Raw genomic sequence first — 14908 nt, forward strand, 5'->3', positions numbered from 1 at the left:
AAAGCCTGCCTTGAACGCAGCATTAGCCGAAACGGCCGTGAAGCTGATATCTGCTTTAAAGCAGAAGTAAGCGATCCGGTGGTTTTGGCTAACTTCCTGTCAGCCGATGGAGTTAGCAGTCCCCGCCCTCGTCCCTACGTCACCACATTCACGCGCATCCCTTGGCTGCACACACAGAGAGGACCGCCCCTTTATGCCGTTCTCTCTCCTCATTGGATAAAAATTGTAGGATACAAGGAAAGTTTTCTCCTCGGCTCAGAGCAGAGCAGAGTGACTGACAGACCCGTGTTTCAGACCAAACCCTCTATGTAAGTGATTGCTGTCGGAAGATACAACTATTTAAGACTTATATTAACACAAAAATATCACTTACTTCTGCTTTAACATAAACATTCATAGAGATTGTTTATCTCCACTGAGTACTTCACGGTTCAGTGGATTTTTAGGTTTGAGTCCGGTTCCAGTGTGGTGTGATCCAGCTCCAGGTTTTAGCTCCTGCTCCTCCTGAGGTCACAGTGTGGAGGACACAACAGGAAGGAGGAGTCCTCTCTGTCTGTGTGTGTCGGTCTTCTCTGTCTTCTGTCCCTGTCCTCAGCTCCTAGAGGCGCTATGAGCAGCTCCGTGTGCTGCAGAGTCCTGCGGGGCCGCTGGAGCCTCCAGGCCGGCTGTTGGAGCTCTCAGGCCGGCTGCAGGAGCCCTCAGACCGGCTGCAGGCGGCTGTCGGCGGCGGCCAGCAGAGGCTCCATGAACGTGTTCGACCGGCAGATGAAGAGGAGGCAGAAGAACTGGGCCGCGGCGCTGCGGGACCGGGACCACTACGACTACCTGAGGGACGAGGTGAGGACAGGAGGACCAGAGGACCAGATAGATAGGGGTCGAGTCAGTCACCCGTAACCATGACAACAACATCACTTAGATAGAGCTAAGACCTTACATCAGAGAGGCAAGGCAAAGCAAGGCAAGGCATCTTTATTTATATAGCGCATTTCAAAGGCAACTCAGTGTGCTTTACATAAAGACAAAACATTAAAAAAAAAAGAAAAAAGAGAGAAGCATAAAAACAAACACTAAAAACAGAGTATTTAGTTACTATTAAATAAATACAGAGAATAAAGAGCACAAATTATATGTTTTCATAGCTTTCTTATTCAAGTCACAGATACTTTGCATGTAGCCTACTGTTCCATTTCCCTTTGGACTGCCACTAAACAGGGTTTAGAGTGACTAAATTTAGCTTTGTGGATGTGATATTTCCCTAATATTAGGCTATTATCAAGTTTATGACACAGTTCTTTCTGTGTCTTACTTTTGACATCATGGACACCAAAAAGTAGAATATTGTTCCAATCTAAAGAAAAATCTGAGTCAATCTTCAAAGTGATGTAACGCACTAGGCTACTTCTATCCAGAAGGTGGCAGTGGAGTGACAGGTTCAGACTCACACAGAGAACAGTTCACACACAAATCTTTCTTAAATTTTAACAAATAATGTTTGGCAGGGTAATATCTATGAATTAGCTTGTAAGACACTTCTCTCACTTTATTTGTAATTAAGTATTTGTATGGGAGGTTCAGTTCAGTCCATTAACAATATTAGATCAGTATTAGGCTACTGAACAACAGATGGAGTAGTGGTGATGTCAGTTTGAAACAATGATCTGATGAGTTAATTCCTTTTTTTAGTTTTAACAGAGAAACACATAGGCTATGTCCCACTGGTGTTACAGTCACAGAACCAGAACCAGAACCACCCTCTGACCCAGGTCTCTCTGTCTTTCCTCTGTCTCTCTGTGTCCAGGTTGGAGCTCGAGTGGCCGACCGGGTCTACGACATCGCCAGGTGGGTTCACCAGACCACCGGGCCGGTACCAGGTCCAGGTCCAGGTCCAGACTGTCAGAACCAGGAGAACCTTCAATAATAACCACTAGTGTTGATGTTGTTGTTGTTGTTGTTGTTGTGGAGGAGGTTTGTGACTCTGTGTCTCCTATCAGGACGTTTCCTCTGGCCTTGGACATCGGCGGTGGGAGGAGTCACATCGCAGAGCATTTACACAAGGTACAGAGTGTTCACTGTGTGTGTGTGTGTGTGTGTGTGTGTGTGTGTGTGTGTGTGTGTGTGTGTGTGTGTGTGTGTGTGTGTGTGTGTGTGTGTGTGTGTGTGTGTGTGTGTGTGTGTGTGTGTGTGTGTGTGTGTGTCAGCAGCTGGACTTCTTGTGTCTGAGTTTGTGTGTTGTTTTTCAGGACGTCGTGGAGCGTCTGTTTCTCACCGACATCTCAGAGAAGACTCTGGTGAGCAGCAGATACAGTAAAGACACAGTAGATACAGTAATGACATAGTAACGATGCAGTAGATACAGTAAAGACATAGTAAAGACACCGTAAAGATAGAATAAACACAGTACAGACACAGTACAGACACAGTAAAGACATAGTAAAGATACAACAAACAAAGTAAAAACACAGTAAAGACATAGGAAAAACACAATAGACACAGTAATGACATAGTAAAGATACAGTAAAGATAGAATAAACACAGTACAGACACAGTAGACAGTAAAGATACAGTAAAGACAGAGTAAAGACACAGTAGACCCTGACTCTACTGACTCTACTGTCTCTACTGTCTCTACTGTCCCGTCCTGCAGCAGAAGCTCCGTCCCAGCGACGTCCCGACATCCTGTGTCCTGGCCGACGAGGAGTTCCTGCCGTTTAAAGAGAACACCTTCGACCTGGTGATGAGCAGCCTCAGGTGACTCACTGACCAATCAGCTCTGTGTGGCGTTAACCTAAACCCTCAGCTCCTAAACTGTTCTCTATGTGACCTGTTGTGTCTGTTGAAGCTGTTGTGTTAGTGTGTGATGATGTTACTGTGTCTCTGCTCTCAGCCTGCACTGGATCAACGACCTGCCAGGTGCGCTCAGACAGGTGAGACGCCACCACACTAGAGGGCGGAGCAGGGCCGGCCCCTGGCATAAACCCTCTATGCGGTGGTTTAGGGCCACAGCCGTTAGGTGGGGGGCCACATGATCAGAAAGGTACCGGGGTTCATCAAGTCATTTAAACATCCTGAGGTCTGCACGTGCAGCTATGAGCTTTATATGTAACGTGAAGTCAATATTCAGCTTCTTTTATCTCACATTTGAGACATTTGGTGAAAATAGAACGGCAGAATGACAACATTTGTGCTCAAAAAACAATCTTACAAAATGTCATTATAGACTTGTTTTCTACACGTATCTATTACTGTATTCATATCCTATTTCAAGCACCAAAACAGTTCATTCTCATGACTGAAGGAGTGTTTTCACAAGGGATTTGACATTTTTCAAAAAGCAGACCTCAAATTTCCAGCATTTGGCCTAAATTATTTCTTTCTACAGTGTTCTAGGACAAACTGGCCTCAGTGTGCTTACAGCGGAGGTTCTAATATTTAGACATAAAACACTTGAGTATTGTTACATCTGCAAGTATCTTAAAAAGATACATTTAAGAAAATATGTAAAAATTGAGAAAATGGCCTCAAACCTCAGAGGGCATAAACACGTCTGTATTCAGTTTTAAGCAGTGATTTGGTGTTTGCGCTTAGAGTGCAGGGCCACAAACAAACAGAAACCTTGTTTAGGGGGCCACCAACATCCTAGGGCCGGCCCTGAGGCGGAGTCTCACACTGCGTCTCTCTCTCTCCTCAGATCCACCAGGTGTTGAAGCCGGACGGCGTCTTCATCGGGGCGATGGCGGGCGGCGAGACGCTCTACGAGCTGCGGTGTTCGCTGCAGCTCGCCGAGACGGAGAGGGAGGGAGGGTTCTCCCCCCACGTCTCCCCCTACACCGCCGTCACCGACCTGGGCAACCTGCTGGGCCAGGCCGGCTTCAACATGCTGACTGTGGTGAGCACACACACGCATGCATGCACGCACTGGCTGTGTCCAAAATCCCCCCTACTCACTATATAGTGACCAGGCCATGTTGTAGCGGTGTCCGAATGTTTAGTGATTATTAATGTTCATATGTTCATATATAGTGACTGAATCTATCCCACAATTCACCGCGAAATGTAGTGAACATCCGATGGTCACTAACCGGAGCAAGATATCCCATCATGCATTCCGGTCACGGATCGCCGTTACCACAGCGGCCCAGAGCGACCGGTGTAGCGACCAAATAAATGTGTCCGGGCTGCCAGAGTTGTCCGGTCGCGGCTTCCACAGACTCCCACAACAAACGTCAGAGCAAATTTCCTAACAAGCGTTATAAACTGACCACAGACTCTGGATAGCGAGGCTAATTTATGTTAGCCCATCTATGGTGTTTTACATTATACGTTAGCATTAAGCTAGCGGACTTTATGCTTAGTTGTGACACGTTGTTGTGAACGTTGTTTCAAACTATGTGGGTTTGATTGAACATCTTTGATGCTTAAATATATATATTACCGCTTAATATATTGCTTTACTCCTCTTTTTATGTTGGTACCTATACACCCGTAGGTCTACACCGGCCGTTACCGTGGTTGTATCCATGGCACCTACACCGGCTGTTACGATCGCAGTCGGAACATTTTAATTACGCGACGTAATACGTCATTAACTGTGCGGCGGAGTAGTGTCCAAAAGTGTTTTTTTATTTGACCAGTGAGTCCACTATATTGAATTCACTATATAGTGAGTAGGGAGGAGGGGATGAGGGAGGGATTTCGGACACAACCACAGACATTAAAATGTTATTGTGCGTTTCTGTTGCAGGATATTGACGAAGTTCAGGTTCATTACCCAGGAATCATTGAGGTCATGACTGACTTACAAGGTACAAGACTGTGTGTGTGTGTTTTCAGATATACTGATGTGTGTGTTGGTGTGTGTGCAGCTTTACTGATATGTGTGTGTGTGTGTGTGCAGGTATGGGGGAGAGTAACTGTGCGTGGAACAGACGGTCCCTGCTGCACAGAGACACCATGTTGGCAGCAGCAGCCGTTTATAAAGGTGACGTAAAACTGTTTTGATTGTTTCCTGTTTTACAGTGAATCTGTTCCGGTGCCGTTTGTTCGTCACCGTGACACATCAGCCGAGAATAAACACACTTCCTCTTTCTGAGGAACAGAAACTAAGAATAGATACGTGTAGGAGGAACAATGGAAAAGTGTCGGGTTCTGTTGTAACGGAGCAGATGAAGGAACGTTAGGAAACTGTTCTGTGACCTAAACTGCTCTCTAAGTGACCTAAACTGCTCTATAAAGCCGCGTTTCCACTACATGGTACCGGCTCGATTCGACTCGGCCTTTTTGCGTTTCCATTACGTAAAAGTACCTGGAATCTGGTACCCGGTACTATTTTTTTAGTACCTGCTCAGCCGCGGTTCCAAAACGGCTGAAGCGGTACTAAAATGTGACGTGTAAGCATTGCGGACTGCTGATTGGTCAGAGAGTCGTCACCGGTGGCCGCGGGTCATCAGATATCACCACATTTCAATAAATAAATGTTTTAAAATGAACAAACTATGCAAGTATGGTCGCTTTTCCGCTGTCGCTGTCCCCCCCGCCCCTCCCCTCCCCTCCTCTCCCCGTCTGGCCATGTGGGTTTGTTGACAACGAAGCCGGCGAAAAATCAATACGGGGCGGTGGCTAACTTTATATAACACATAGGATGTTACGATGTGTATATGAAGTCTTAACTGTCCAAAACAAAGGCTTAGCTTACAGTTACGGAGCTCGTTTGTGTGGCGGTGCAGCAGAGAGGAGAGGAGAGCTGGGACACCGGGGGGCTGCGGCCAGGTAACGGATGTTGCAAGGTTGGTTTTCAGCCGTGAGAGGCCAGGTGAAGGCAGAGAGCCTCCGCTCTCGCTCGTAACAAGTCACAAGTCATGTAGTTAACTATCAAATTACTCCGGAGCTTTTTAATTAAGTTAAAAATGTGGCATAACCACGGGGAAAATCCTGTTTATAGTTTCATTTTATTTTGTTAAGCGCCGCCGGTCGCTATGACAACCGGCTACTCTAAAGCCGGTACTATCCTGTAATGGAAACGCTCTCTAGAATAGTACCTGGTACCAGAGCCGAGTCGAGTCGAGTCGAGCCGGTGCCATGTAGTGGAAACGCGGCTTAAGTGACCTAAACTGTTCTATAAGTGACCTAAACTGTTCTGTGACCTAAACTTTGACCTCACCAGCTGAACTGTTCCTGCAGTCGTTGCTGATGGTTCAACGTGGTTCTGTTTGTTTTTAACATTTCAGAGATGTACGGTGACGAGGACGGATCCATTCCTGCCACCTTTGAGATCCTCTACATGATTGGTTGGAAGCCTCATGACTCACAGGTGAGACAGGTTGAGGAGTATTTCTTACCGCTCTCTCAGAAACAACTGATCGATCAATGAATTGATTCCAGTTTGACTTCCTGTTTCCGTGCTCATGGTTCTTTCCTCTATGATTACTCAAGATAACCACAGACAGTGAACGCACCACTGCTGTGTTTCCTGCTGTAATGTTTTTGTTTTGTTTTTTCTTCCTCAGGCCAAACCGTTGAAACGAGGCTCGGCCACCGCATCTTTTGGAGATTTGTCAAAGATCAGTCGACCGACCACGACGGACTCGTCGTAGAGCGGCCGACACCTGCAGACTGTAAATAATAGGTTTGATTTAAAAAAAAACACTGGGTTTTGTAGTTTGGTTGAATGTCGCCGCTGTGTGGTGTGTTTCTCTAAAATAAAGTTGAGCAACAAAACCACAGTATGAGAGTTTTATTTCCACCTCATCTCCTTAGTCACAGTGTCAGTTCCTCTTGTTGTTGTTTTTTTTAAAGACTGGGTAAACCAAATTCAGTACTTTTCTTCTCAACATATTAATTAGGTCTTAAAGGCCTCATGCTGTGCACTTTTCTCTGGGTTTATTTACCTGCTGATATCCCTAACAAGATGTATCATTGGTTTTGAGTACCTGTGATCTGCTTCATATGGTTTCTACTGCCCCTTTCTGTTGCCTCTTTCTGGAGCTCTAGCAGGCACAGGTCATTTGGCCAATCAGAAGAGAGAATGAGAACCTCTCCTCTGATTGGCTCACTGTTTTTAAGTTGCATGTGGTCGGGCCAATCACAGGCAAGTAACTGAAACCTAAGCTGCATTCATAAAAATTGAAAAAAAAAAAACTGGTCACGGTGGGCGGAGCTACCTTGTGTGTGACATCACAGAAAGGAGGAAGTGCTATCAGCTCGTCTTAAAGAGACAGTTCCTACAAATGGGCGGTGTGCGTTTCTCCATTTATGACCAGTTTGATGCATGGGGCAGTATATATGTGGCCCAGAGACCTCCCCAAGCATGAAAAAATAACCAAAATTACATTTTTCATGCCATGGGGCCTTTAAAACACATATTTATTCTTGGTTTACCCGGTCTTTAAGTATATTTTTTGGGGCTTTTTCGCCTTTAATGGATAGGACAGTTGAGAGAGAGAGACAGGAAATGGGAGGCAGAGAGTTGGGGAATGACACGCAGGATATGGCCAGCTGCTCAACGTGGGATTCGAACCGGGGCCGCCTGCAGTGAGGACTATAGCCTCAACACATGGGGCAGGTGCTCTACCAACTGAGCTAAACACCGCCCCGTCAGTTCCTCTTGTATAAACCACACAGTGTGTTTTACCGCCGTCACAGTGAGTGTCCGCCGGCTGCTGTCATGTTGTTGTTGTACCTCAGTCTTCTGTTGGCTGGACGCCTCGGCTGCTTCTCCATCGGTAAGAAAACCATCACTTTTAATAACATCCTCAGTTAATGTATCTGGTTCTGGTTCTGGTTCTGGTTCTGGTTCTGGAGCGTCTGTAAAAACACAGAGTGAAGCAGCATTAAGTCTTTGCCTCCTACCAGGCCGTTGCTTAAATAAGAATGTTTTTATTAGCAATTTTGCCTGGTTAAATAAAGGATGATGATGAAACAACGTGAAGCTGAACCTGTTTGTGCGCAGTATGTAATAAAAGACAATGAGAAGGACACGAGTGCTGCTGGCCTTTCTTCTGTTTCTTTAAGTTTATCTTTTGGCCGTGCACCTCTTTAGTTTGTTCCTGAGAGTTTTGTTGGAGAGTGCGTGTTTTTCTTTGTTTTTTATTTATAGCTGCTTCCTGTGTGAAGTTACGCCACCACCCAAAACGACCAACATGCTGCTTCAATGCTAAAAACTTCTTCTTTTGTTAATGCAGTCGTGAAATAAACATGTGACCTGTTTCCTGTTGTGTGATTGGACAGATATTCTTTCTCTGACTGCACTGCTGAACTCAGACGTTTGTCTGCCGTGTCCTGGTCACACAGGAAGTGGAGACGTGACCTGGTGGCTTCTGAGACTTTGGGGCAAAGAGACCCTTATCAAGAACGGCAAAAAACAGACATCAGACCGTCACTATGACATCAACACAGATGGATCACTGGTCATTTATAACGTCCAGCACTCTGATATAACCACGTATTTCTGTAATAACAATAACATCATTCTGTACGTGACCTCTGACCCCAACATGGCGGCTGCCACGGCCCAGCCAGGATGTTCAGTGCCCAGAACCACTGGCTCAGTTCCTGGTCCTGGTCCTAACCCAGACCCAAACCAGGACCAGGCCCAGTGGAAGATCCCTGTTGCTGTGGTGACAGGAGGCACTGTGGTGCTGGCAGCCATGTTGGTCCTGAAGCTGCTGCTCAGCTACGAGGAGATCCAGGACCCGGAGGTGAAGACGGCCTACTACACCCGCACCACACACACACACACAGACACACACACGGCTCTGTACAGCACCGTCAACAACCTGATGTCAGAGTGTGTTTACACTCGGGTCCAGAAACCAGAGCCAGGAAACATCAGGGAGAAACCTGGGGGGCATTGCTGCAGGAAGCGGGTCATGTGAAAACTCAGAGTAAGTTAACCCTGACGTGAGGGAAACTCTGAGTCAGTCACCATGGTAACAGACTCTGTGAACATAACCAGGTTTACCTGAAGAAACCCTGAGTCTGACGGAGCTGTCTGACCTTTCCTTCTCAGTCCAGAAATAATTCATGTCAGGAGGAGAACTCATCCCGTTTAGATGAGCTCTCACATTTCAATTTTTTTTTCTTCATTTATTGGTTTATTTGAAATGGGACTCTGCATATTCATGAACATGCAAAAACAGTTATTTGATGTAAATATGCCAGATTTTGCTAGATAATTTCCATCCGTAGTCCCATGGTCCACAAACAAATAAAGTTTATTATTATTAAAATTTAAGTGCATTTATCTTACCATAGTTGTTGTGAAGTGCTATTTGAGATTCATTAAAGTGTGTTAACAGGCAGTATCTTTCATAAGGTGCTATTTTAAAGTGCTTAGGGTAAAGTGCCTATGGTTGTAAATAAAGAATAAAAGTTAAGACTATGCTTACCCTTTTACTGAGCCACGTTTTCAGCTGTTTCTTAAATGTTACGTATGTTGAGCTTTCTCTTATTACCAGCGGTATGTTGAGCAACCATAAATCGATAAAAACTTTTGTGCAAATGCTGTTATCCCTGACCCTAACCTCACAGTTTGACCTAGTTATTGTCACACTGTTTTTCTTTTTGATAAAATCTCCCAGGGGCGGTGGTGCCAACCCATTCAATGATTTGTAAATGAAAATGTTTTTTGTTATGATAATGATGTAGTGATAATTGATTTGTTAATTTGACGACAATAAACCACATTAGACATCTGGATCTTTGCATGGGACTGTGGGTAATTCTGTCATTCTGTGTTTGGTGTGAGGCTGATCCTTTAAAAACCTCATTCACTTCTGTTCTGTTGTAGATGTGACGAGTGAGGGTGGGGAGGAGGTGGAGGAGGGGGGAGGGAAGAGGAAGAAGATGGGGAAGAGAAGGAGGAAGAGGAAAAGGAAGAGAAAGGGTTGGAGGAAGAGGATGGAGAGGAAGGGGAGGAGGGAGAAGAGAAGGAGAAGAGGAGGAGGAAAGGGGAGGAGCAGCACTGATAATGTTCACGAGTAAATATCAAGAAAAAGATTTACAACTAGAAAAAGAAAGCATTTCCTGCAGAAAATGCATGTGAATGCTGAAAGCAGCTGAACGCTATTGCTGAAGCAATGCTGAATGAGCTGAAGAAACTGCTGAAGCAATGTTGAAAAAGGCTGACGCTAAAGGTGAAACATAAAAGTTGAAGGCAGAGAGATGAATGTCTTTATAAGGGCAAAAAACAGTAGAAATGTTAAAAAGGTAGAAGAAATGTTGAAATCCTGCAGCTAACCTGATGAACCAGCACTAAGCTGAAGCAAGTATTGAAGATTAGTATGAAGAAATTGAAAAGTTTAAATCTACTCAAATATATGTAAAACTGGCATCTTAAAAACATTGGGCCTCATTCACGAACCGTTCTTAAGAACAAATTTGTTCTCAAGTCCTACTTAGGAAGTTTTTACGAAGATTGTGGCATTCATGAATGTTTTCTTATCCAGAATTTGTTCTTAACTAAGAACAAAATCTACGAACAGTCAGGAGTATACTTGCGCACTTTTAAGTGCTGAGACTTCTGCAAAAATAACAGATTATAGCGTTTTCTTTTGTTCTGCAGTTAGTAATAATTGACAAATTATTGCAGTCTCTTAAAAAACATTATAGACACTTAATTCATATAATTTTTTTTTTCTCTTTTTTTTTGGGGGGGGGGGGGCGGGTAAATGTGTTCTTTGTTGTTGTTGTGCGCAACATACAGCTGCCGATATGATTTTTTTTTCCTAATTGCGGGCTGCAACAGTGCACTTACTGTAAGTGTTCACACTACACACAACTGTTTTTTTTTCATATGTGATAATATGATGATATTTATGATGGCACACTGATAACAACCGAAGAGCTGCATCCACTGCTGACGCTACTAAATATAGCCTAAATATAAAAAATATAAACTAAATATAAGCCTTTCGTTTGTTTCTTTGTCTCATTCCTGCCGCAGTAGCACCACTTCACTACTAAAGTTCTTTTTACGTTTGGAGTCTGGTGCTCCCTCCCAGATTTTCATTTGAGCATTTCAACTTTCTTTCTCACTTCACCTTCTCTGCTCAGTGCCTGTGGGTGCTGTGTGCACACGGCCCTGCAGTCTCAGGCCCTTTTACGGGCATTGATGGGGCAGTTACCTATGCTAATCCTATGTTAATTAGACTCACCTGGCACACGCCCTCAACTTACGAGGAGATGGCATAAGAACACAGCTGCGAACAATTCTGAGGCTTACGAACGCGTTGATGAATCTGACGTAGGGTTTTCTTAAGGAACTTCTTAAGAACAACTTAAGAAAGAATCTAAGAAGATTCTTAGGAAGATATTGGTGAATGAGGCCCATTGTCTATAATAATAATAACTAGAAAATTTCCTCTGGGGAAACTTTGAAAGGCCCACGGGGCTACTGCCGGTTTTGCCATCTCTGTCAACATGGGAATCAAACCCACGATCTTAAGGTCAAGAAAGAGCTGATCAGACAGACACATGATCATCTTTCTATAAGCACTGATATGGAGGCTGTTGGAACCAGTGCCCGGTGCGATGGCCCGTGGCCCTAATAATATAGATGAGGTGATATCTGAAGGGTAAAAGTAGAAAGTATAAGCCATTTGACCTAAACCCTGATCTAAATAAATAAAATTGTATAAGTGACCTAAACTGTTCTATGACCTAAACTGTTTTATAAGTGACCTAAACTGTTCTCTATGTCAGTGGTTCTCAACCAGGGGTCCGCGGACCCCTAGTGGTCCGTGGTGTAATTGCAAGGGGTCCGTGAAAATATCCGCCGGACCTTCCAATCCGGCCCACGCGTTTTAATAGTTTGCGTACTGTTTTTCTCCGTCTGTGTGCGCCTGTAAGTCAATGCGCTGGGACACGAAAACACGCTCAAAGTGTTTGTGTGTGCCTGTGAGCCACAGCACTGGGATAAGGAAACGCCCAAGTACCGCCGGCTGGACTCGCAGGGTTTTCCCTGTCTGCAAAGGCTATGGGTGATTTTGGCCGCCGCCTTGGTTCAACTGTGTGCACTGTGCATCATGCATGAGGGGCCATTGAGATTAAACGTCTTTTGCGCGCACTCAAACCCATTCAATGTAGACGCGCGTCATGCACGCTCCCAACTCAAAAGCCATAGACCAGAGCAGCTTTTTTATGCAAATGAGAATGACCGATGCATTCTGGGTAATTTAGGGGCAGCTACCGGCATTTTTACATTGCACTCAGTGGCTTTTTGTGTTTTGATGGAGCGTAGACTAACTAACAATTAATCTGAATGTTTTATTTTTTGTTTCTTTTGTAGCACTATGTCTCATAATTATTTTGACACCCTCTTTGAAACCCACCGTTCACGCTATGTTGAAAAATTACAATTAATGAATATGCCGGTATGCTCCTTTAGCCTCCCACAGTGATCAATGACCCCACAAAGTGGCCAGAAATGTCTTATCCAGACATCTACACGTATTTGGTGGAATCACCGGGGAGGTTTTGGCTAAGTGTTGTCTGTTAATAATCTGTTAATAGCCAACTTTTTTGTTAGTTAGTTTGTCAAGCCAGTTAGGCTGAACTTTTCAATGGAGGGATGCTGGTAGCTGCCCCTAAATTACCCAGAATGCATCGGCCATTCTCATTTGCATAAAAAAGCTGCTCTGGTCTATAGCGGTGCGCGGTTGTTTTTCCGTGCACGTCCACGGCGCACAGCTGCACGCACGGACCTGCTTCTCCCCCGGTGTTGTGTCCCGCTGCCTTCGGCCTGTGTGTCTCTCCTACTGTTTCCCACTGAGCTCTGCCTCGTTTGAAAGGCGAAGGAAGCCCGTGTGTGGAAAGACGTCGCCTGTTACGTGAGCTGGAATTACTGAACTGTTTGTTGTTGTTGCAACTTTCAAGATGAAAAAAAGAGGAGAGACGTCGCCTCCGAGATGTACAATGTGTGTTATAGAAGATAAACACATGTCAGGACCAGTGACTTGTATCACAACAGACCTGATGCAAAATGATGATGATAAATGATGATAGGCTATGTCAAGATTTTTCATTTTATATCATACAAAACACCAAAGATGTGTATAATTGAAAATGATGTGCACAAGTAGCCTACTGTAAAATAAAAATATAAAATCTAAACAACCAAATTATTATGGAAAAAGGTTAATTCAGTTTCAATCAGGCCTATTTGAATGTCCCTCAAGGTGTCTGCAGCCACTGCATAAGTATGATTTTTTGTTCTGGAAGTTACAACTGAAAGCTTATATTTGCCTCAACGAGTAAATAAATGCCATAATGCAATTTAAAATGCATTTCCCCCCCCTGTTTCTATCAAATTGCAAATTGGGGGGGGTCCTCAGGGTCGATCAAAAATATGCAGGGGGTCCCGGACCCCAAAAAGGTTGAGAACCACTGCTCTATGTGACCTAAACTCACCAGTTGAACTGTTCCTGCAGTCGTTGCTGATGGTTCAACATGGTTCTGTTTGTTGGGTTGAATGTTGCCGCTGTGTGGTGTGTTTCTCTAGAAGTTGAGCAACAAAACCACAGCGTGAGAGTTTTATTTCCACTTAGTCACAGTGTCAGTTCCTCTTGTATAAAACACACAGTGTGTTTTACTGCCGTCACAGTGAGTGTCCGCCGGCTGCTGTCATGTTGTTGTTGTACCTCAGTCTTCTGTTGGCCGGACGCCTCGGCTGCTTCTCCATCGGTAAGAAAACCACCACTTTTAATAACATCCTCAGTTTATGTATCTGGTTCTGGTTCTGGTTCTGGTTCTGGAGTGTCTGTGAAAAGAAAGCAGAAGCAACCCACCTCAGGTCTGGTTCACCGCTGAGCTCAGAGCTCTGTGCATTCAGGTCGGGTTTGACACTGAACGCTGTTATTTACTGCGCTGCTGAGAGTTCATTTCCCTGTGTCGCTCCACCAGAGATATTTATGAGACGAGATAAAAGTGCGTGTCGGTTTCACTCTGCTCCACAATGAAGCAGCATTAAGTCTTCGCTTTCTACCAGGCTGTTGCTTAAATAAGAATGTTTTTCTTAAAATAAGGATGATGATTAGGATGATGATGAAGTCTAAAGTCTGACTGGAGTAAACAACGTGAAGCTGAACCTGTGCGTTTGATGCAACACAAACAGCTGCTTCACAGGACAGTGTTTTATTTATAGCTGCTTCCTGTGTGAAGTTACGCCACCACCCAAAACAACCAACATGCTGCTTCAATGCTAAAAACTTCTTCTTTTGTTAATTCAGTCATGGAATAAACATGTGACCTGTTTCCTGTTGTGTGATTGGACAGAACCTCCTCAGTGTCTGATTGCACTGCCGAACTCAGACATTGTTCTGCCGTGTCCTGGTCACACAGGAAGTGGAGACGTGACCTGGGAGCGTCGGATACATGGGGGCAGAAAGACTTTTATCAAGAACGGCAAAAAACAGACATCGGACCATCACTATGACATCAACACAGACGGATCACTGGTCATTTATAACGTCCAGAAGTCTAATGAAACCATGTATTTCTGTAATAAAGAATACAATAGAATCAATAGAATCTATCTGAAAGTGAGTAATGACTCCAACATGGCGGCTGCCACGGCCCAGCCAGGGTGTTCAGTGCCCAAAACCACTGGCTCAGGTCCTGGTCCTGGTCCTAACCTAGACCAGGACCAGGCCCAGTGGAAGATCCCTGTTGCTGTGGTGATGGGAGGCTTGGTGGTGCTGGCGGCCATGTTGGTCCTGAAGCTGCTGCTCAGGAGGAGGAGGAGGCGACGCAGCGAAGCAGCTGAGGGCGACAGGATCTACGAGGAGATCCAGGACCCGGAGGTGGAGACGCCCTACTACACCAGCATCACAGACACTAACACACACACCGACACACACACCGACACACACACCGATACACACACAGACACACGCATGGCTGTGTACAGCACCGT

At 44.9% G+C, this 14908-nt stretch overlaps 1 protein-coding gene across 1 annotated transcript; it reads left to right on the forward strand.

The window, feature by feature from the left end:
• Nucleotides 1–573: 573 nt before the first annotated feature.
• On the forward strand, nt 574–6701 carry ndufaf5 (NADH:ubiquinone oxidoreductase complex assembly factor 5). Its single transcript, XM_083971036.1, has 11 exons — nt 574–837; nt 1799–1839; nt 1992–2055; nt 2241–2288; nt 2645–2748; nt 2885–2924; nt 3689–3886; nt 4742–4802; nt 4895–4978; nt 6225–6307; nt 6504–6701. The coding sequence occupies exons 1-11, from the start codon at nt 610–612 to the stop codon at nt 6588–6590; spliced, it is 1038 nt and encodes a 345-aa protein (XP_083827162.1). The 5' UTR covers nt 574–609; the 3' UTR covers nt 6591–6701.
• Nucleotides 6702–14908: the final 8207 nt, after the last annotated feature.

The sequence above is a fragment of the Trachurus trachurus genome (genome assembly GCF_905171665.1).
Source record: "Trachurus trachurus genome assembly, chromosome: 1".
NCBI classification, from domain to species: domain Eukaryota; kingdom Metazoa; phylum Chordata; class Actinopteri; order Carangiformes; family Carangidae; genus Trachurus; species Trachurus trachurus.

What these genes read in the sequence shown, in the direction of transcription:
- ndufaf5 (XM_083971036.1), top strand. Translation starts at nt 610, where the DNA reads ATGAGCAGCTCCGTGTGCTGCAGAGTCCTGCGGGGCCGCTGGAGCCTC. An exon ending in CGGGTCTACGACATCGCCAG is followed by an intron (nt 1,840 to 1,991) that starts GTGGGTTCACCA and finishes GTCTCCTATCAG; the next exon opens with GACGTTTCCTCTGGCCTTGG. An exon ending in GGTCATGACTGACTTACAAG is followed by an intron (nt 4,803 to 4,894) that starts GTACAAGACTGT and finishes GTGTGTGTGCAG; the next exon opens with GTATGGGGGAGAGTAACTGT.